This window comes from Oncorhynchus kisutch, linkage group LG12 (genome assembly GCF_002021735.2).
Source record: "Oncorhynchus kisutch isolate 150728-3 linkage group LG12, Okis_V2, whole genome shotgun sequence".
In the NCBI taxonomy this organism is placed as follows: domain Eukaryota; kingdom Metazoa; phylum Chordata; class Actinopteri; order Salmoniformes; family Salmonidae; genus Oncorhynchus; species Oncorhynchus kisutch.
In genome coordinates this window covers 48003498-48026909 of record NC_034185.2, presented here as the reverse complement: position 1 = coordinate 48026909, position 23412 = coordinate 48003498, and the positions used below count along the sequence as shown (strand labels likewise).

Sequence of the window (23412 nt, the reverse complement as noted above, 5' to 3'; positions counted from 1 at the left end):
TATTATTTTTTACTTTAGTTTATTTGGTAAATATTTTCTTAACTCTTCTTGAACTGCGCTGTTGGTTTACCTAAGTATGTTTCTCAATCAGAGACAATGATTGACAGCTGCCTCTGATTGAGAACCATACCAGGCCAAAAGCAGAAATACAAAACATAGAACAAAAACATAGAATGCCCACCCCAACTCACACCCTGACCAAACTAAAATAAACATAGACATAAAAATAGACATAAAAAAGGAACTACGGTCAGGATGTGACACACACACACACAGTCTATAAATATGTACATACATTGCAAGATATCTAGGCCTAAAACTCTATAGAGTGCAGTAAAACATGTTTATCATTAATAGCTGACAGAATTCTATAATGAATACATATTACAAAAATAATACATAGAGTGACCAGTAGTTACAGTATTGTGATTGTTTAGTGTTTTAATTACTCAACAAGTACTGCCCCAAGGTGGGATTGAACCATGTCTCAAAAGCAGCAGAAAAGGTCAACTAAGGTCACAAAAATGTCCTTTACGTCTATACACGTCACGTCTGGCCCGGCACGGATAGCTGCAACAAAAAAGATGCTAAACTAGGTGACATTAGCTGGCTAGCAAGTAGAGGTAGCTAGCTAAATGCTTGCACGCTCAAGCTAGCTAGCTAGCTAGCTATCAATGTTGTTGGATAGCTGGGAAAAAAACATGCTAAACTAAGCGGCATTATGCAACAGCATATTTTACACATGATTTCAATCTAAAACTGCTAATAACTCACCTGAGCACTGTTGAGACTTAGCTAGGCAGACAGGTCAGAACAGGTGTCGGTCTGCTCGTCGATTTGTTTTGCTAGCTTTACAACAGCACACAGAACCAATTATTGTATGAGCATTGGACATGTACTTAATTGATTTGTTCCATAGACGGTAGAGTCAACAACTCACTGCAAAAATATTTTTTTGTGTACAGACTACCGGTACACATGTTTGCATTTCTGATTAAAAGAGATGGGACAGACAGTAAGTGAAATTTAATATAAAAGTCTAGCTCCTTTTCTTATTATAATAAAGTCACATTGTAGGCCAGGCCGTCAGGCAGTCTTTTATTTATTTTATTTTCAAAAGGCCCAAGTGCAAAAAGTACAAATACGAATGACAAAATATGCAGCAGGAAATATTACACCCTGAGACAAAATAAGTCCTTCCTTCCTGATAAACTTGACCCAAATTCCAAAGCCACAAGACCACAATATAATTTGTCTTAAGAGAAATCATCAAAATACATGCTGTAGGACTATGGCATTCAGGTTTATTATATATTATACTGTAATCAGACACTGAAACACACTGAGCAAGAAAAGCATTCAGAGCAGCTTATTTTCACCAGACCATTTAGGTTGTCATGTTTCTTTTCTTGGTCTTGTGATGAGTGATGCAAACTGTCAGTATCATCCCCAACAGACCCAGTCCAACTACAGCTGCATGCAGATGAGCGAAGGAGAGCCCGGAGGTACAACTACACAATGCAGGCGAAGCTAAAAGGAGAAGTATATGAGAGAGGCAGGGGTTAACGTTACCTGCTGATATTATGTTACATTGCATGGCTCATTTTTGTTAGTGTTGAATGGAGTAGGAAACAGCATTTAAGTTGCAATATCATTTCGTTTCTAGATTTATATTACCTTGTTCATAAGTGGTAGAAGATTCATTTATAGCTTCAAGGCCAGACACTGAAAAATAGTGACATAAATTACTTCTGAGATCAGTTGATGATTAGGTGTACCACCAGTGATGATGAATAGGCTTGTAAACTTCAAAGGTCATAGTTGGAGGGACTGAACATAAAGTGAGAATATTATTTTGTGACATATTTAACAATTAAAATGTTCTAAACTGAGTAGCTGGCCAGCACAAGTCAGATTTGGTTCTGGGTGATAAGATGAATGTGAGAGTAAATATGATACACATGTGTTTTTGACTAGCAAAGTCCCCTCTTACCGTGAAGTCTGCTTCCTCCCCCAACCATCATACTTTCCCCAATCTTTCCCATGCAGTAATACAATCCAAGGTCTGCGTCCTCAACGCTCTTGATTTTCAATGCCAATGACCTGTTGGCAATCTCTGTCTCGAAACGAAGATTGGGTCGGTGCCCATAGATTATATTTCCACCGTTTAGACTCACACACAGCAAAACGGCAGGAGTCTGCTCAGGATTGTGCTTCAACCAGGTTATCTTGTAATGATAAGAGATATTGCAGAGCAAAATGGCAGTATCTCCAAGCTGGACCTCTCGAAACACAGACTCCTCCACAGACTGCCATGGCTTGACAATGAACACTGTTTGATAGATAGATTACAACACATTAGGCAATTTTCTATTACAATCGAAGAAGAAAAAAACGTGTATAATCAAATCAGGCTATTCATTAAGAAGACCCTCTGAAATTCCAATAAATTGTACTCACAAATCATTAAGATAAACCAAAGAGATGCCATTCTCTGTGTGCTGTTACTAGCAGAATTACAGATCACAAGTTCCAGTCTGACAATGGACAGTTATGTTCACTTGTAAAACCAGTAGTTCCAGGAAAGTTCCACTTCCTTTCAGATGTAGACCACCTTAATTATTTTTTAAATCAGCTCAAATCAGGTTTGCCATTTACAAACCTTCAGAGTCATATCTTGAAACATATGATTTTATAAAAAATTGCCTAAGCCTCCTAAAATTTCATTAAATTAAAAAGCTTTGTCGTAAATGGTAGCATGCATAGTGCAATGGTTTGGTGTTGTATTCTTATAGGTGAAACGACAGTTGCTTCTGAGCTGGTGTGTTATGGACTGGTCTTGCAGGAAGCTGCGGTCACAGAGGTGTTTAGGTTGTAGGCCTAAGTGGCCTTTCTCTCTCTCTCACTTCTGTTTACCCTGGAAACGAAACCACCAAAAGAGCTACTGCCTTTGATTGAATCAGACAAAGCCATAAATTTAAAAAAACAAAGATTGCTTGTTACATCCAAATAGGCTAGGTAACGCATCTGTTGGAGTGTTTTTTTTCTTCGTTTTTTTATTTTTATTTATCAGTTTGATAAAATAGTTGAATTGTCTCCAGATATAAATATAATTGGCACGTTTTTGTTATTATAAGGATGACATTCTATTCCCTATATAGTGCGCTCCTTTTGACCAGAGCCCTATGGGGTGCTCTACAATTGGGTGTCAGGTCCACATACACAATGTTAATAACCTCGATAGTGAAACTGGGATAAAGTCAGCTGGTGGAGAGACCACAATGTCCCTGACCCCTGAACAGCTTCTGTAGAGCTGGAATGTATTTTTTCCCCCCAATGGGAATTGCCTTTCTGACCCATGTCTGCACTTGTCAAAATGCCCATGTCCACTTTTCTAGAAACTTTGTTTTCATGTACGTCTCTTGCTATATTTGTGATTTTACATTGTATATTGTTTGTTCTGTTTTGTTTATAATAAAATAAAATATAACAGTTCCATATACTGATGTACTGCTGTAAAATAAAAAGCTGCCAATCGCAAGACTTTTACTGATGACGTAGCTAAAAAAAAGGTAAAAGTTCATTCACACATGCCAAGAGAAACAAACATCAGAACAGCAACAAGGACCAGAGCGAGGTGACAGACAGCTTTTTAAGATAATCGTATTCTTCTTTATGACTACAGTTTAGATCAAACGAGACTGTTGCGAGCGACACAGCAAGGAAAGTGGAATCAGCCAACCTGACTTCCTTATAAGCTCACTGACTCAGTGGTCACGACGAATGAAGGTATGAGCCGAGGTGAAATGCTAGGCTAGGTTAGCTAACGAACGTTAACTGCATACGACGACCCACAGGTGATACGTTAACGATACTAGCTAGCGGTAGCCGTCAAACCGATGTGATCATTAAATAAATATGTATGTTTGATACAGTCAATTTTGTCATTTAACTAGCTCAAGTGACGCAACAAACTTGGTTCTCTAATTTCTACATTCCAACACAGTCTGAACTTTCACATGAGCTGGCTAGCTCTCTGACTGGTTCTCTTGAATCTAGCCGATTAAACTAAATTCTGCGATTTTAAGATGGAGGCGACTAGTGTGGCTGTGGGCGGACTGGAGCTCCGACATCACATACATTTTGTTTTTATCAATAACTACTGATTTCAGCACCCAACCATGCGGGCTATTCTTTTGAGTCCTGAAATCGGGAGTTAGTTTTATAACGTCGTTGAGCTCCTGTCCCCCAGACTAGTCACCGCTCAACTCCATCGTAAATCGTTGAGTTTAGTCGGCTATCTCCAACTATGCATGTTGACCGCTCAACAGCTATAGCTAGCTAGCATTAGCATTGCCTTCCCTGCCCTCGGGCCCAGTAAGAAATATCCTCTAATGCATAAACTTCACCCATAGCATCTAGGCAGGCTAACCGGTCTTATCTAGGTTAACGTTAGAAAACGCCAGCTTCTTGTCCAGCTTTGACAGTGTAGCTGCTTAGTATTTGCACATATCAGGCATAGCTAGCTGGATAGTAACAACAACTGCGTGTTTCACATTGCGAACTCTCTGTCGTTGTTTTTGTAATGACATTTCACACCTAGCTAAGCTATAACTCTAAATTTATTTCGCAGGATGGCTGGTGTTTTCGATATTGACCTGGAGTCAGAAGACCTTAGCGACGCAGAGGTGGGGATTTGTCACTTGTTTTGTTGGGAATTTGAGGACACTTTTTGTTGTTGTTATGGAAGTAAATTAGGGTACCTAATTAACTTGCTATCAGAGTGTCAGATCGGGGATGTGTTCAGTGTAGTGAAAACGCCCAGAATAAACAGCATATTAACTACAAAGTTATTCCCCAAAACAAAGATTTATGCATGTTCTGTGATATTAAATAATGCTATCTTCAGTCTATTGGCAGTGACCCTTCACTTCTCTACAGTGAATTAACTTTGACCCCCCCTCTCTTCTGGCCCTCTTGTGCTCTGTAGGATGATGTTTGTGACTTCACCGTAGCAGAGACAGACCTGTAAGTGGAACTCTGAATGTAGTCACTTGTCCACCATTCTTGCTTGAGACTATATTGACAAGATGACGCCAGAGAACAAGGCTGACGTTTTATGTTTTCCTAACCAATTGTGGTTTTTGGTTAGTTTCTTTGCATTGTTTGTAACTTATTTTTTAACTTATTTTGTATGTAATGTTGCTGCTAATGTCTTTTATGACGGAAAATAACTTCTGGGCATCAAAACAGTGATTACTCACCATGAAGTGGCAGAATCCTTTTTTTCCTTTAATGAGCCTGACGTGAATGATATACTGCTTCCCAGTGAACAGGCCCAGATCCCTGTCATTTGCGTGAAGAAAAGGTGGACAAAAAGGGTCCAGAGGTTGGGCTGCCTTCTGAGAATTTGTAGGCGATCGAGTAAACCCCTACTGCCTTCCATTCTGCTAGCAAATGTGCGATCTTTGGAAAATAAAATTGATTACCTACGCGGAAGACTAAACTACCAATGGGACATTCAAAACTGTAATATCTTATGCTTCAGAGTCGTGGCTGAACAACGACATTATCAACATACAGCTGGCTGGTTATACGCTGTATCAGCAGGACAGAACAGCAGCGGCGGACTATGTATTTTTGTAAATAGTAGTTGATGCACAATATCTAAGGAAGTCTCAAGGTTTTTCTCACCTGAGGTGGACTATCTCATGATAACCTGTAGACCACACTATCTACCTAGAGAGTTTCTGTATTTTTCATGGCTGTCTACATACCACCACTGATGCTGTCACTGACCGCACTGAATGAGCTTATTCCGCCATAAGCAAACAGGAAAACGCTCACCCAGAGGCGGCGCTCCTAGTAGCCGAAAACTTAAATCTGTCTAAACAAATTTCTATCCGCATATTAAATGTGCAACCAGAGGGGGGGGAAAACTCTGGACCACCTTTACTCCACACACAGAGATGTGTACAAAGTTCTCCCTCATTTTGGCAAATCTGACCATAATTCTATCCTCCTGATTCCTGCTTACAAACGGTTAGATTCTGTGTTAAACTTGACAGTGTTATACTCAGAAGTATAGTATCTAAGTAGTGATAGAGACTGTTTTTTACATCAAAAGTTAATGTTTATCTGTAGGAGCCAGATGGCTTTGGAATGTGTTGGGTGGATGGGAGGCAGTCACCGGATTGCTAGACTGGATACAGGTGGAGATCTTTGGATTGGGCATCAAGGGGGTTGAGGTCAGGTCAGATCCCCTTAAGGTAATAAACCATTGTTTCTCCCTTATCTCTTCATCTTCCAGTCGAACCATAAAAGACGTAAGGATCTGGAGAGAAGGAGTGCCTAAATTGGAGTATATTTTAGAGGTCGACCGATTATGATTTTTCATCGCCGAGACCGATTATTGGAGGACCAAAAGGCCGATACCGATTAAATTAATTTGTAATAATGACAATTACAACAATACTGAATGAACACTTATTTTAACTTAATATAATACATAAATAAAAATCTATTTAGCCTCAAATAAATAATGAAACTTTCAATTTGGTTTAAATAATGCAAAAAACAAAGTGTTGGAGAATAAAGTAAAAGTGCAATATGTACCATGTAAAAAAGCTAACCTTTGAGTTCCTTGCTCAGACCATGAGAACATATGAAAGTTGGTGGTTCCTTTTAACATGATTCTAAGGTAAGAGGTTTTAGGTTGTAGTTAATATAGTATTTATAGGACTATTTCTCTCTATACCATTTGTATTTCATATACCTTTGACTATTGGATGTTCTTATAGGCACTTTAGTATTGCCAGTGTAACAGTATAGCTTCCGTCCCTCTCCTCGCCCCTACCTGGGCTCGAACCAGGAACACAACGACAACAGCCACACTCGAAGCAGGTTTACCCATCGCTCCACAAAAGCCACAGCCCTTGCAGAGCAAGGGGAATAACTACTCCAAGTCTCAGAGCGAGTGACGTTTGAAATGCTATTAGCGCACACCCAGCTAACTAGCTAGCCATTTCACATCGGTTACACCAGCCATGAGGCTGATAGGCTTGAAGTCATAAACAGCGCTGTGTTTGCGAAGAGCTGCTGGCAAAACGCACGAAAGTGCTGTTTGAATGAATGCTTACGAGCCTGCTGCTGCCTACCATCGCTCAGTCAGACTGCTCTATCAAGTCAGACTTAATTATAACATAACACACACAAATACAAGCCATTGCTCATTAATATGGTCAAATCCGGAAACTATAATTTCAAAAACAAAACGTTTATTATTTCAGTGAAATACGGAACCGTTCTGTATTTTATCTGACGGGTGGCATCCCTAAGTCTAAATATTCTTGTTATATTGCACAACCTTCAATGTTATGTCATAATTACGTACAATTCTGGCAAATTAGTTCGCAATGAGCCAGGCTGACCAAACTGTTGCATATACCCTGACTCTGTGTGCAATGAATGCAAGAGGAATGACACAATTTCACCTGGTTAATATTGCCTGCTAACCTGGATTTCTTTTAGCTAAATATGCAGGTTTAAAAATATATACTTCTGTGTATTGATTTTAAGAAAGGCATTGGTGTTTATGGTTAGGTACAGTCGTCCAACGATTGTGCTTTTTTCGAAGATTTTCTCAAAATTGTGCTTTTGTTAAATCATCCCCCAGTGTTGCATCGATTATATGCAACGCAGGACACGCTAGATAAACTAGTAATATCATCAACCATGTGTAGTTATAACTTGTGATTATGATTGATTGTTTTTTGTAAGACAAGTTTAATGCTAGCTAGCAACTTACCTTGGCTTCTACTGGATTTGCGTAACAGGCAGGCTCCTCATGGAGTGCAATGAGGCAGGTGGTTAGAGCATTGGACTAGTTAACTGTAAGGTTGCAAGATTGGATCCCCCGAGCTGACAAGGTGAAAATCTGTCGTTCTATCCCTGAACAAGACAGTTAACCCACCGTTCCTAGGCCATCATTGACAATAAGAATGTGTTCTTAACTTACTTGCCTAGTTAAAGGTATTAAAAAATACTGTTAAATCGGCGCCCGATTGTTATATGAACTTGAAATCTGACCTAATTAATATACATTATATATACACCTCTAGTGTACACTACATCAGTCATTGGCTTCCTCAATAACTGCATTGATGACGTCGTACCCACAGTGGCCGAAAGTACATACCCCAACCAGAAACTATGGATTACAGGCAACATTCGCATCGAGCTAAAGGCTAGAGCTGCTACTTTCAAGGAGCAGGAACCCGGAAGCTTATAAGAAATCCCGCTATGCCCTCCGACGAACCATCAAACAGGCAAAGCGTCAATACAGGACTAAGATCGAATCGTACTACACCGGCTCAGATGCTCGTCGGATGTGGCAAGGCTTACAAACCATTACATACTACAAAGGGAAGCAAAGCCGAGAGCTGCCCAGTGGCACGAGCCTACCAGGCGAGCTAAACTACTTCTATGCTCGCTTCGAGGCAAATAACACTGAAAAGAGCACCAGCTGTTCCGGAAGACTGTGTGATCACGCTGTCCGCAGCCGATGTAAGACCTTTAAACAGGTCAACATTCACAAGGCCGCAGGGCCAGACGGATTACCAGTACGTGAACAGCGAGCATGCGCTCACCAACTGGCACGTGTCATCACTGACAGTCTGTAATATCAACATGTTTTATGCAGACCACCATAGTCCCTGTGCCCAAAAACACTAAGGTAACCTGCCTAAATGACTACCGACCCGTAGCACTCACGTCTGTAGCCATGAAATGCTTTGAAAGGCTGGTAATGGCTTACATCAACACCATTATCCCAGAAACCCTAGGCCCACTCCAATTTCCATACCGCCCTAACGGATCCACAGATGATGCAATCTCTATTGCACTCCACACTACCCTTTCCCACCTGGACAAAAGGAACACTTATGTGAGAATGCTATTCATTTACTACAGCTCAGCGTTCAACACCATAGTGCCCTCAAAGCTCATCAATAAGCTAAGGACCCTGGGACTAAACACCTCCCTCTGCAACTGGATCCTGGACTTCCTGATGGACCGCCCCCAGGTGGTAAGGGTAGGTTACAAAACACCCGCCACACTGATCCTCAACACAGGGGCCCCTCGGGGGTGCATGCTCAGTCCCCTCCTGTACTCCCTGTTCACTCATGCCTGCAGGGCCAGGCACGACTCCAACACCATCATTGAGTTTGCCGATGACACAACAGTGGTTGGCCTGATCACCGACAACGGCGGGACAGCCAATAGGGAGATCAGAGACCTGGCCATGTGGTGCCAGGACAACAGCCTCTCCCTCAACGTGATCAAGACAAAGGAGATGATTGTGGACTACAGGAAAAAGAGGACTGAGCACGTCCCCATTCTCATCAACGAGGCTACAGTGGAGCAGGTTGAGAGCTTCAAGTTCCTTGGTGTCCACATCGCCAACAAACTAACATAGTCCAAGCACACCAAGACAGTCGTGAAGAGGGCACGACAAAAACCTATTATCCTTGGGAGACTTAAAAGAAGCTTCTGGCCATCCAGGACCTCTATACCAGACAGTGTCAGAGGAAGGCCCTAAAAATTCAAAGACTCCAGCCACCCGAGTTATAGACTGTTCTCTCTGCTACCGCATGGCAAGTGGTCCCGGAGTGCCAAGTCTAGGTCCAAAAGGGTCAAAACAGATTTGACCCCTAAGCCATAAGACTACTGACTATTTGCATTGCCCCCCCCACCCCCCTCTTACACTGCTGTTACTCTTTGTTATCATCTATGCATAGTCACTACAATAATTATGCCAACATGTGCATATTACCTCAAATAACTGGTGCCACCGCACATTGACTCTGTACCGGTACCCCCTGTGTGTTGTCTCGCTATTTTTATTTTACTGCTGCTCTTTAATTACTTGTTACTTTTATTTCTTATTCTTACTCTTTTTTTTTTTTTAAACTTCATTGTTGGTTAGGGGCTCGTAAGTAAGCATTTTACTGTAAGGTGTACACCTGTTGTATTTGGCGCATGTGACTAATACAATTTGGTTTGATCTTTCACTGAATCCTTTAAACTCACCCTCACTCATTCCCCTCTTCCTAACTCTCTTATCCCCCTCTCACTTAGTGTTCAGACAGAAGAGATAGAGCTGACCAGTGCCGTTGTCAACAGAGACAGTGAGAGGATCGGACCAGACAGCTTTGAGCTGCTAAGTGTGCTGGGCAAGGGGGGCTATGGCAAGGTGTGTGTGTCCGTCAATCAGTGCGTGTTTGCGTTTCTAAGAGTTTCAGCTTCACAATGTACTTGGATATACACCATGCTCTTGATCAGAAACTCATCCAGTTTGTCATTAACCTATTTTAACAATTGTATTTTTTACTTGCAGGTTTTCCAGGTACGGAAAGTGCAGGGTGCACAGACGGGGAAGATATTCGCAATGAAGGTTTTAAAGAAGGTACATAAGATTCCTCTCAATCATTTTTCTCAACCAAAAGAATGCTCTAAACATTGCTACGGTACCAGGGCAAAATGTAATGCCTCTAAATACACAACTGACTTTCTCCTATCTCTCGCATTCTCTCCCTGCCAGGCGAAGATCGTGTGTAACGCCAAGGACACGGCCCACACGCGTGCGGAGCGGGAGATTCTGGAGACGGTGCGGCACCCCTTCATCGTGGACCTGCTGTACGCCTTCCAGACCGGGGGTAAACTCTACCTCATCCTGGAGTGTCTCAGTGGTGAGCGATTCAGGAAGGGAGGGAGAGGGAACTGCTGTATGCTTTTGACTTCGTCCTGGAGGGAGGGGATCTGGGTAGGACAACCGTGTCGATCTCTGAATCCTGGCACGTCAACTTCTATCGACACTTCAATCTCCTTAATCATGTTTTTGTTTATCAGGTGGAGAACTGTTCATGCAGCTGGAGAAGGAAGGAATCTTCATGGAGGACACAGCCTGGTAAAAGCCAGATGCTTAGCTTCAGGTTATCATCGAGAAAGTGTGACGCTGAGGCCATAAACAGTAGTGAATTTCCATGTGAACATTTTGTAGGAGAGAGGAGGAGAAGATGAGATAATAGTTTGACAGTATGTGATGCGTACAGAGGAGTGTTAATAAATGTTTTTCCCTTCTTTGACACAGTTTTTATCTGGGTGAGATTGTGCTTGCTTTGGGACACCTCCACTCAAATGGAATCATCTACCGAGACCTCAAACCAGAGAATATCATGCTGAACCACCAAGGTGTGTCTGTCTGTTACGTAGAAATCAATATCAGTGAGATTAAAATAGCATCTTTAAAAAATAAAAATAATTGATCTGCTATGGATTGGATTATTGTTATGGTTTAGTATTGACAGAGATATTGTGTTTCTGTCTCCCAGGACACATCAAGCTGACCGACTTTGGCCTGTGTAAGGAGTCCATTCACGACGGCGCGGTCACGCACACCTTCTGTGGGACCATAGAGTACATGTGAGTCTAGCACCACGCTGATGAGGATGCCGTCTCTGAGTAAGCTATCGCCAAAGATTTTTTATAGCTACACCAAGATAGATGTCATTTCCAATGTGAACAGATGAGTCATAGTGGGTAGAACAAGCAAGGAGGTGGGCAGAGCCAAGCACGGGCTAGCGATATCCTATTGTCCCGTTCTAGCATGCATCTGCATATTTCCGTTAGGGAACACCTACTCTGTGAAATGTGCGCGTGCAATGACTCAATTCAACTTTGTACTCTTAAACAACGCAATTTGTTAAACTTTGGCAAAGGCTAAGGTCTACAAAACTTAGTCCACTCTGTTCATAACATATTCTAGTTTTGTGAACAGAACTGTGTTGAGATCCAATGTTTCATCGATGAGAAAACGTGCATAATGTTGGCCAAAATCCTTCTCGTTCCATCTTCTCCCTCTGCCCGCCAGTGGGCTTCCTCTCACTACCATATTTGCTAGTGAGTGGAAACGCCACGCGTATGCTTTCTATTTATGCGTCCAGTGAAATATCTGTCTCATTGTTCTATCTGTGCTATTGCTCTCTGAGGCTGCACTACGGGTCGCTGTAGTAGTCATAGTTCAGATAGGTCTTAGTTCACCTAACTAGTTCTAGTACAATTCTTCCCCTCCTTCCTGAAGTCAAGTGTGGATTTAAAAACGTTACATTTGTCCATGGGCTGCATGGCCTAGTGTGCCATTTCCACCATATTCCTTACACTAACTGTTTTTATGCGAGTAAAGTAATAGCGTATATTTAAACATTTAAAAACCGTTATGATGGTACCATTTTATAAATGGGGAAAGGGGGGTAGCTAGTCAGTAATGCTGACAGATAATTTGTTGAATCGACATCTTTTTGTGTCTGCAAAATGAATTATACTAGAAATGGAGGTGGAAACTCCTTTATGCGCACATATTGATATAATAACCATCATATTGAGGTAAACTTGAGTCACAGGATGATATGGCGTGTGGTCATCCCACTTCGACTGGGGAAAACCATTCAATTTATTAGGCTACAGATGAAATGACTTATGATAAACTTCACAGGGGGTTGAAAGGTCACATTGATCTTGATGCTCTTTTCCAATAAAAGAGTCTGATTCTGGTGACATGATGATCGATGCTTGACAAATAAAAATATTCTTATCCATAATAGAATCTCATCATGTAGACTAGCCTACCTGTGCTGTAGGCCTATCTGAGCACACGTGCTAAGACCGGCGTAGGCACATTTGCTATTTAACGCAAAACGGTTTTTGTGACCAAATTGTCAGTAGAGTTGATAATGCTATGGAAACAGAATTTTAGATTTTGGTTTCGTACGTGAAAACTTAAGCGAAAAATAACTTTTTGCGTGCACTACGTCATCACACACTGATTTTTTTTTTATTTTTTTTATCCGCACCAAGTCTGTTTGGTGGGGAAAATTTGCAGATTTTAGGATATTTGCATAAAAATCTGTCGCATTTTGTATTCTCTTTCAATCCAGGAAGGGGAGTGAACAGTTCACACTTATAGGAGAAGATTGAGAATCGAATCACAGCCAATTCTTATGACTCTTCTACTTAAGTCTCTTCCCTGCGCTCTCTAGCCCCTCGCTCTTTCTTACATTTTCTCGACCTCTTCCTCTCAGGGCTCCAGAGATTCTGACGCGTACAGGGCACAACCGGGCGGTGGACTGGTGGAGTCTTGGTGCCCTGATGTATGACATGATGACGGGCTCGGTGAGAGACAGACAGACAGAGAGGGGGAGGGAGAGCACCTGCATGAAAGATGGGGGGGGGGGGGGGGAATTGGGAACTTTTGATGCTTCTTTCTAAACCAATCAGGTACCATTTGAAAGACGTTTGACTCAAACCTCTGGTCTTCCCGCCTGTCCCCGTAGCCTCCGTTCACTGCTGAGAACAGGAAGAAGACCATTGATAAGATCTTGAAGTGTAAACTCAACCTACCGCCCTACCTCACACTGGACGCCCGAGACATGATCAAAAAGGTAGAGGCGCCCACACCTCCCCATCTCGTTAGGTTGAAGAACATTCATCCTCCTCTAAGTCTAGAGGTCACTTTCTCTCTCTCGCCCACTGCCTTACTCTCTCTTGTTCTGTCTCTCCTCTCTCGCCTCATCTGTTTTTCTTCATCTCTCTGTTCAATTTAATTCAAAGGGCTTCGTTGGCAGGGGAACATGTTTACGTTGCCAAAGCAAGTGAAATGTATAATCATCTCTTTTGTCCCTGTGTGTAGCTGCTGAAGAAGAGTCCTCTTCAGAGGCTAGGCTCCAGTGCGGCAGACTGTAAAGACATACAGGTGATAGACGCACGTCTCCCTATTTTTGTTTTCTATTGACATCATCAACCTTTGTAATAGGCTTGGGGTCTATTCAGGAAGTGAACAGAAATGTCTACCTCCTTGAATTGACTGAAATTAAATGTACCCTAACCCTGCTTTATGATCAGTTCTTATACTGATAGCAAATTGAACAAAATCCAATAGTTCATGAGCTTGTATCTGCGTTGTACAGGGATAGATTCTAAGTGCTGCAGGTTTTTTTTTTCTGCTGGTTTTACAGAAGCATCCCTTCTTCAGACACATCAACTGGGACGACCTGCTGAGTAAGAGGTGTGAGCCGCCCTACAAGCCATGCCTGGTACGACCACTATACTACTGTCACTCACCCAACAGTCCCTTTTGTATTCGATAGCTAAAATGTCAAATCTGTGCTCGGTCTTTTTTTTAATATAAATATATAATTGAGGACATACCTGTAAAGTTTGAAACTGGGGCATACCACTGAGTACAGTTTCTCCATCCCTCTGAGTACGGTTACATGCGCACAATAATATGATTATTGGGGATAGTCAGGTGAATATAATAGTTGGTTTAAAACGTTTACATGCGATTTTCCATAATAATCCAGCTTACATGGAAATCAGAAATGGGACTGATGGGACTTTTTGAGGAATGCAGAAAATCGTCAATCAAAATAAACGTTCTACCACAGCGACCATGTTCTTTTTGGGAAGCCTTATCAATTCTAAGTTCGGGACATATAACGTTTACGTGAAAACAATTTCTAAGATTGCATACGTTTTTGTTTTTCCGAACTCTCTTCACTCGCACATTAGACGGAGGCTTGCGCTGCTGGAACGCCAATTGAGCTGTTTTACACGTCCTAATAATTCAAAGGATTTGCTCAGAAAACCAGGTGTTTTAATCGGCGTATGCTTACTTTGATTTTGACCTCACGCAGATTAAGATAAGCAGAGTAAAGTGTTCACATGACTATTGCTGTGCTCGGCCTACTGCCATAATCAGTTGAAGATCTAATTATTGGTGTGCATGTAAACGTACTCATCCCCGCATTTTTTCTCTCTCTATTCAACCACTTCCCCTTTTCTCCCCCCTCTCGCTTCACCCCCTGTAGCAGTCGGATGAGGACGTGAGTCAGTTTGACACGAGGTTCACCAAGCAGACTCCGGTGGACAGTCCTGACGACTCTACAATCAGCCACCAGCACGAACACGCCTTCGCTGTGAGACTGTTACATTTTAGTCCTTTAACAGATGCTCTTATCCAGAGTAACTTACAGTAGTGAGTGCATACATTTTCAGTACTAGTCCCACATGGGATTTGAACCCAGAACCCTGGCATTGCAAGCACCACGCTCTACCAACTGAGCCACACGGGACCACGATGACCTCCTTTGTCACCGCTCCATCTCTCTCCTTTTGCTCCCTTCATCTTTTCCTTCAGTAATTTTCCTCCTTTCACCTCTCTCTGTCATGGGTTCACGCTTTCTTCTCAACTTCACACATGGGTCATGTTCATTTGGCATGAAACGGAACAAAATTTACAAATGGGGACTCGTCCAATAAAAGGTTGTTTTTAGTTTTAAAACTGTTTCAGTTGCGAGTATTATTGAACGCAACCCTGTTCTCACCTTTAACAAAACACCCCTTATTCTGGTCTTTCCCAAACCAACATAGAGGAGTGAAAGTGTTGCTGGAATGACTAGTCATCCTATATAATTAATTCATTAATGGATGTTGTCTGTCAGGGTTTTACCTATGTGGCTCCCTCTGTGTTGGAGAGTCTGAAGGAGGGCTTCTCCTTTGAGCCGCGGACACGTCCCGTGCGCAGACACAACAGCAGTCCACGCACCCCCATCAGGTGACACACACACGTATGCACGGACATACACTCACCTTCGGATTTGTTTTGACTGAAGCTAAATACTTTAATTTGGCTCTACTCCAGCATTTTGGATTTGAGATCAAATGTTTCATATGAGGCGGCAGTACAGAAATTTACTTTCTTTTTTAAATTTGAGGGTATTTTCACATATCTGTTTTACCGTTTAGTCTCCCCATTTGAATGTGTCATAAGTATTTGGACAAATTCACTTAGTGTGTTAAAGTAGTCAACATTTTAGTGTTTGGTCCCATATCTCTAGCACAAAGATCATACAGTGCCTTCAGAAAGTATTCTTACCCCTCGACTTATTCCACATTTTGTTTTTGCAGCCTGAATTAAATTATTCTATAAATACAAGCTTCAAGTTGGTTGTTGATCATTGCTAGACAGACATTTTCCCAGTCTTGCAATAGATTTTCAAGTAGATTTAAGTGAAAATTGTAACCAGGCCACTTGGGAACGTTCAATGTCATCTTGGTAAGCAACTCCAGTGTATATTTGTCCTTGTGTTTTAGGTAATTGTCCTGTTGAAAAGTGAATTTGTCTCCCAGTCTGAAAATCAAACTGAACCTGGTTTTCATCTAGGATTTTTTTTTTTTATCCCCCTGAATTCCCTAGTCCTTGCCGATGACAAGCATACCCATAACATGAGGCAGCCACCACCATGTTTGACAATATGGAAAGTGTTACTCAGTCATGTGTTGTCTTGGATTAGCCCCAAACATAACGCTTTGCATTCAGGACATAAAGTTCATTTCTTTGCAACATTTTTTGAAGTTTTACTTGAGTGCCTTTTTTCATTTTCAATTCATTTAAAAAATTGTCCAAAAATAATTCCACTTTGACATTATGGGGCATTGTCTGTAGGCCAGTAACACAATCTCAATATAATACATTTTCAATTCGGGCTGTAGGGGTGTGTGAATACTTTCTGAAGGCACTATATCCCCATAACATGATTAACCTCCCCTGTTATTGGTAATGGTGAGAGGTTAACACTTTTGGGGGTGGGATATTTATGCCTAACTTTCTCAGTCATAATTTGTGATTATCCATAATCATGATGGCGTTCATATTAATGTAGACGTGTTCAGAAACATATTATATTCTTGTTTACAATAAATGTGACTCAAATGACAGTTATTTAAAATTAATTTCTGTAAGGCACAAAATAATCTGAAAAGAAACCAAACTACAATTGCATCCAAAAGGTTTTTAGAGTTACACACATAATGTAATCATGTGTGCTAGCATTATGGGACCAAATACTACACTTTTGACTACTTTAATACACTAAGTGAATTTGTCCAAATACATATGAGACCTTCAAAAGAGGGAGACGAGATCCACAAAGTGCTTTAATTTCTTAACGGTAAAACATATGTATGAAAATACTTTAAAATAAAAGGTGGCATTCTGTACTGTCGCCTCTTATGAAACATTTGATCTCAAATCTAAAAATGCTGGAATATATAGATAGTCGGACCTCCTCTCCCAGACCTCGTTCCATATTTTATATATATATATAATGCATGTTCATGCATACACACTACCCTAAGTATTTATTTGGACAGTGAAGCTAAATCTTTTCATTTGGCTTTATACTCCAGCATTTTTAGATTTGAGTTCAAATGTTTCATATGAGATGACAGTACAGAATGGCACCTTTTTTATTTTAAAGTATTTATATATATATATATATATATATGTGTGTGTGTGTGTGTGTGTGTGTATGTATATATATATATATATATATATATATATATACACACACCACTCTGAACCCCACCAACAGATTGATATGTATTTCCCTTATCTAATGTCTCTCCTCATTTCTTTCTATTATTGTTCTTCTTCTCTCTCCTCAGTCCTCTCAAGTTCTCTCTCCCCGGGTCGTTCGCCAAGTCCTCAGGGGGAGGAGAGAGCGAGTCGGACCTTCTCTCCCAGACCTCGTTCCATCTCCCGCCAACCGCCCCGCCCACCGACAACGGCGCCACGCAGCCAATCCGCACGCCGGGCCGGAACAAGAAGCAGAAGGGTAACCGGAGATGAACTGGAGTAGGCGGAGTCAGGAGGAGTCCGAGCTTTTGGCCGCGTTCCAGGCCGACTACTTTGCAGTCGTGCCGCGCGCATCCACCAATGGCTGATTGCCACGTCATCGACAGTTGGGCGCTGGTTGCTGTATCATACGATGTGGTTAGCGGATATGTTTAACACCTATCCAGGCATTGTGACATCTGGAAGACGACTGCTAGTCTGTCTGGAACGCGGCCGTCCTCAGGAGGCCCTGTGTTTCTCACAGTCTGGGTCCCAAACCCCATACTGTGCACTCGCTCCCTTCCCCTTATACCCTCGTTGACTCATTCCTTTGAGGTCTGAATGGGGGTGAGCTTAGTGGTCATTTTGAAGAGCTACAGGGTGTGTAGGTCTTTGTTCCAGCCAAGCACTAACACACCTGATTCAGGTCTTGATGATTAGTCTAGTAGAATCAGATGTGGTAGTGCTGGGCTGGTGCCCACCTCCACCTGCTTTTACATGTCCAGTTGTCACAGACCCACTAAGGGAAGTCAACAAGAGTTTAGGGAACGGGTTGAGTTATCAGTTTGGGATCCAGCCACTTCACTTGAATGTTTCTCAACTTGCCACATAAGCAAAGAGAACACCAACTACTGCCAAAGCATTTGACATTGCTGTTATCAAAATGTTAAAGGTCGACTTTGGGCAGAAATAACAGCTTTAAAACTGTATAACTGATCAATGCACTGTCTTACCAGGTTATTTAATTCTTTAAAAAAATCAAACAATTTGAATAAGACATTTCACTACAGAAGTAGCATTTCTTTCTGAGCTCTACAGTTTCTGGCCAAAAACAAATCATGTGAAATGACGTCCACGTGTACTGGAGGAGTTCCTGGCTAGCTGCATTGGCTAGCGTAGCTAACGAACTAGCAACGTTGGTCGCGGCGCGGCACGCATAACCAGAAAAACACATCAATGAACCACCAAAGGCACAGCTCATTTTCTGTTTGGAAGTTGAGAAATAGGCAGAGTTGGACCGCATTTCGTTCCCAAAGTCGACCTCTAAATGGGTCGTTTTAGGCTAGTGATCATTGTCATAATGCGGGAATTGAAAGTATTGAATGACGCACATTTCCAAAAACACTGTGTAAAATAGACACTCGGCTTAAAGATGGTCTTTAAAATATATAGTATTTTTTGGTTTATGGGAACGACCGCATTTATACATGAGCTCGTATTACAGCTGTGAAGCAATTCGGCTCATATGTATGAGTCCCATGTGTCTGAAGCGATGTTGAATTAGCCTTTTATTTTGAACATGCACTCCTACCATTTTACTTTACTCATGTCACGCAGAACCATAGTTCGAGCAAACCGTTGTATATGTGGGCAGACCTGGGTTCAAATAGTATTTGTTTTCTATCCGCTTGATTGAGCTCATCTGGCGAAATGGTACCAATGGAATAGTCCCAAAAGTCGTAACTCTGCCCATCTGGCGCTCCAATCAAATGATCAAAGAAAATGGATACTATTTGATTTTGAACCCAGGTCTGGTGCCAACGAGGCACCCGTTCACATTCTTGGTGAACTCTGTTTCTCCATGGCTCTTTCATCAACCATCCTGTCTTACTGTTGTGAGGACTAGTTTTGGAAGACACAAGACCTCTGTGTGTCATATATTTGGGTCTGGGGACGGAAATAATATTGACAAATGTATATTTCATTTAAATATAGTATTATTTAATGGACTGATGACATGTTCTGAATCAAAGTGGAATGTTTGATTTTATTTTATCTGGATAATGTGGTTGTGAGGAAGATAGGGTTGCAGAATCCTGAAGAATAAACACATATTGAATGTCTGGACTCTGTGGTATTAATTTTGGTTTAATGCAACGTCTGTCTGGTCAGTCCATCTGTCTGTCACAGGAATTGAACAACAGCCTCCATAGTCCAGAGGTAATGCAGGATATAGTTCCCTAACTGTGTCCTGTTGACCTGTGGGTCAGTCCTAATAATGGAATAATTCTAAAACATTTAGTGATTAAACAATCGCTGAAAACTTTCTCTTGCACACGTATGGTTGCGGCCAAATACACTGGGTATACTAAATGTTAGGAACGCCTTAATGTTGAGGTGCAAAAAAAATAAATGCTTATTTTATCTGTCTCCCTTCATCTACAATGATTTGAAGGGGATTAATATGTGGTTTCATAGCTTTCACCTGGTCAGTCTGTCATGGAAAGAGCAGGTGTTGTTAATGTTTTGTATACTCTGTGTATTTTGGCACCCTTGCACTTTTTCAATGGAGGTTAATGCAGCAAAATGTTCTGTTTTCTCTTTACTAAACTGATTGAATGGATATTTTTACCTAGTAGGCAACTGCAACTTACCACAGGTGAGAGAAATTACACACAATCACCTACCTCCACAAAATTAATTATAATTCAGAATAATTTAGTCCAGGACATCTTTTACTTTAAAGTGACAAATCTCAATCTCGGGTTTAAAAAAAAAAATGTAGGTGCAGTTGTAAATCAAACAAATACACGTGAACACTGTTTTCAACATCAACTTATTTTCGCAGAAATAGGGAATTGTGCAAATGTGTGTAATATAAATTAGAAGCAGGAATCTATTAGTCAGTTTATTAAAACACAAATGTAACAGGGATTACCAAAGAGAACTATATTTGGCTGAAATTAACATTGACACGCTTAAATGAAAAATATACTCCATAGGAAGAGTGAATTGAGTCACAAAATTAACATCTTCAAAAATGTTATTTTATCCCACTCTTAACCCCTTCCTCCCTCTTTCCTTACAGTGCTGTGAGGTCACAAGTATCTCCCTCACCGGAGTTTTCCCCTGTTCGCTCTTCTTCACCACTCTCCTTCCTTCCATCAGTCCTCTCTCCTTTCATGTTATACTGGCCTCCCTCGCTCCCACTCTTCCTCTTCAACGCCTCCTTCTTCTCATCATCCTCTAGGTTCTTGGCTCTCTCGCTTAGGTCAATCCCGTCTAAACTGGAGTAGTCGTCTGAGGAATCTCCTTCATCCTGTCCCCCTCTCGCTCCTGCAGCAGCCTCTCCATCTCCACTCTTCCCCCCCTCTCCCTCCTCCTCGTCCCCCTCCGCCACTCTCTTCCCGGGCCAGAGGCTGAGCCCCAGCCAATCCTCCAGGCTTCTAACCCTGCCCCTCATGCGCTCCCTGACGCCCAATAACAGCCGAGGGGCGGAGCCATCCTGGCCTGAGTGGCGGCTGTTCCACTTGTAGAAGCACAGCACGGTAATCGCTAGGAGAAGAATGATGACCAGGACCACGATGAACCCCGTATTTAACGGAGCAGGTGAGGGTTTATTACGGGATGGAGTGGTTGAGGTGCTGGGGGAGGTCTTGGAAAGAGACGTAGGGATTGTCTGTTTAGTGAGTGGGGGGGGTGTGGTCTTTTCAGTCTGCTGGGTTGTGTTTCCTGATGTTGCAGATGTCTGATTCTCTGTGGATGTGGGTGTACCATTCGGGGGGGCTATTGTCATGCCAGAATGATTACCATGCATTCCTCTGTCATGCTTCTCAGGTGTGGATTGGTCAGTGGAGTTCCTGGTATCATTTAAAAGTCCACCTCTCGTGCTCGTCTTTTCAGTTTGTGTGTTCTCGTTGGAAGTTACATTTGAGGCAGGCGTGGCTTCATGGACGAAGATCAAGAAGACCAGAGAGAGCATGCTCAGCGCCAGGGTGATATTGGCCTTCATTGTGACTGAGAGAGAGAGACAGAGAGAAATGGAGGATAAGGTGATGTCAGCCTAACATGGTGGGTGATAGGAAGAAATGTAACACAGGCCTAAATGACTCATATGAGGTGGAGAATGAGAACAAGAAACAGAACACCAAAGTAGGTTACAACGTATTTGCTGTTTTAAGTGTACAATAAAAGGGACTTAATATTTATGTTAAGATTTATTTCATGCATCGGAAACACAAAGGTGTGCTCGCATGCACACGCACGCATGCACCGACACACAGGAAATGGCGGTGTGCTCCAGAAGCTGTTAACAGGAACTAAAGGCTGCTTTTGCGGCTGAGCCACCTGTCCTGCATCCTCCCTCGTTTTGCAAACTGAACCACCATTTGACAACGCATGCAACTAGCAGAAGAAGGTAGAACGCCCAGTCTAAACATTCACATTACTATCGCATATTCAAAATGGCTGAATTTTCCCTTAAGAAAGCAGAAACACTAAGTAACCGAAGATTTAGACCACTGCAAAGCCTTTAACCTTCTCTACATTCCTGAACAACGGCACACACAGAAGAGGTCAATAACCACTGTATGGCCAATTTACTCTCTTTCATTCAATTCAAGTAATAAAGCAGAACTATAGACCATATAACCTCATCTGTTCTGTCAGTATAATCTCTGTGGTGCTTCAATTGCTGAGCTGTGTTGTGGTAACCAGGCCCAGCCCACAGAGAACTATTAGAATCCAACACTCAAACCAACATGAATTTCTAAAACGGACAACTGATTGTGTCTGCATGTTTCCAACTGATAAAACAAAGTTGGATTGGATTAGAATGACTATGTCCTTCCTCAGGAGTCTAAATCCTTCTTGAACACAACCAAAACCATGCTAAATTTGCTTGGTCAATTCTCAACTGTGAAAAAACGGAAATCAAGAACATCAATGGAAATATTAAGTCCTGCTTAAATAGGAAGTGGAATACTGGATGAGAAAAGAAGAAATCAAGTGTGGTCACATAATGTGCCACCCCAAACAATGTCATGTTCAGATAGCCTAGTGGAAAGGTTGCTGGATCAAATCCCCAAGCTGTTAGGTAAAAAATTTGTTCTGCCCCTGAACAAGGCAGTTAACCCACTGTTCCCGGTAGGCTGTCATTGTAAATGAGAATTTGTTCTGAACTGACTTCCCCGTGTTAAATAAAGTTTTTTTTAAATGTTTTTGAAGTGGTGGGGTTGAGAGGGGTTGGGGGCGAAAGGTGTGGACATCGGGAGGAGATGTAGAAATGGACAACAGAGAAAAGGAGAGGATGGAGAGATTGGAGGAAAGGATCAACGACAAAGGCACAGAGAAAGACGGTCAGAGTGAGCAGAAAGCATCAAACATGACAGAGAAAACAAAGGCTAATCAAGCAAATAAACATGACATGAAATCAAAGTGTTCAACTCACCTGATCAATGTGATCGATCGGTTCTGAAGATGACAGAGAAATACAACTGAATGAGACGGAGAGAAAAGATTGAAAGAGCGGGGGCTCTTGCAGATGTGTACAAAAATCAGTTAGAGAGAGAGAGAGAGAGAAAAAAGAACAGAACAGGGAGGGAAGGAAGGAAGGTGGGTGGGGGTAAAACACGGTGAGACAGACGTTTGTGAGGCTGCAGAGGAGAGAGAGAGTGAGAGATGGTTCAGATAAATCACAAAAAAATCTGTGATAAAAATACTATCAGAGAGAGAGACAAAATGTGTATGATTTGAATTTTGTTTTATCAGCCAGGTGAAAAGATGGTGGGGAAAATAAGTGGGTGAACTGACCCTAGATTATTGGTTTGATTAAAAAAGATGATTGGTTTAATTCATTGGTGTAAAGTACTTAAGTACAAATACTTTAAAGTACTACTTAAGTAGTTTTTGGGCGTATCTTTACTTTACTATTTATATTTTTGATTACTTTTACTTAATTC

The 23412-nt window shown here is 41.7% G+C and overlaps 2 protein-coding genes and 1 long non-coding RNA gene across 5 annotated transcripts; 1 reads left to right on the top strand and 2 right to left on the bottom strand.

The window, feature by feature from the left end:
* Positions 1-1074: 1074 nt before the first annotated feature.
* Positions 1075-2913, bottom strand: LOC116376544 (uncharacterized). Its single transcript, XR_004211973.1, has 4 exons — positions 2461-2913; positions 1994-2332; positions 1678-1725; positions 1075-1530 (listed from the first exon to the last, which is right to left on the bottom strand). It is a non-coding gene; the product is annotated as an uncharacterized LOC116376544 (long non-coding RNA).
* Positions 2914-3553: 640 nt separating this feature from the next.
* On the top strand, positions 3554-19579 carry LOC109901087 (ribosomal protein S6 kinase beta-2-like). Of its 3 annotated transcripts, none has more exons than XM_020497110.2 (16): positions 3554-3637; positions 4634-4688; positions 4991-5028; positions 10138-10252; positions 10397-10465; positions 10601-10748; positions 10909-10966; positions 11150-11250; positions 11391-11481; positions 13137-13227; positions 13389-13496; positions 13745-13807; positions 14070-14147; positions 14925-15032; positions 15558-15670; positions 17563-19579. In XM_020497110.2, exons 1-16 carry the CDS (start codon positions 3591-3593, stop codon positions 17744-17746), a joined length of 1467 nt encoding a protein of 488 aa, XP_020352699.1. In that variant the 5' UTR covers positions 3554-3590; the 3' UTR covers positions 17747-19579. The 3 variants fall into 3 exon arrangements, with proteins under 3 accessions (XP_020352699.1, XP_020352700.1, XP_020352701.1); XM_020497111.2 differs by having other exon boundaries at positions 3554-3789; XM_020497112.2 differs by having other exon boundaries at positions 3581-3857.
* A 767-nt stretch (positions 19580-20346) lies between these two features.
* On the bottom strand, positions 20347-23071 carry LOC109901088 (uncharacterized). Its single transcript, XM_020497114.2, has 2 exons — positions 22902-23071; positions 20347-21469 (listed from the first exon to the last, which is right to left on the bottom strand). The coding sequence occupies exon 2, from the start codon at positions 21462-21464 to the stop codon at positions 20535-20537; it is 930 nt and encodes a 309-aa protein (XP_020352703.1). The 5' UTR covers positions 21465-21469; positions 22902-23071; the 3' UTR covers positions 20347-20534.
* Positions 23072-23412: the final 341 nt, after the last annotated feature.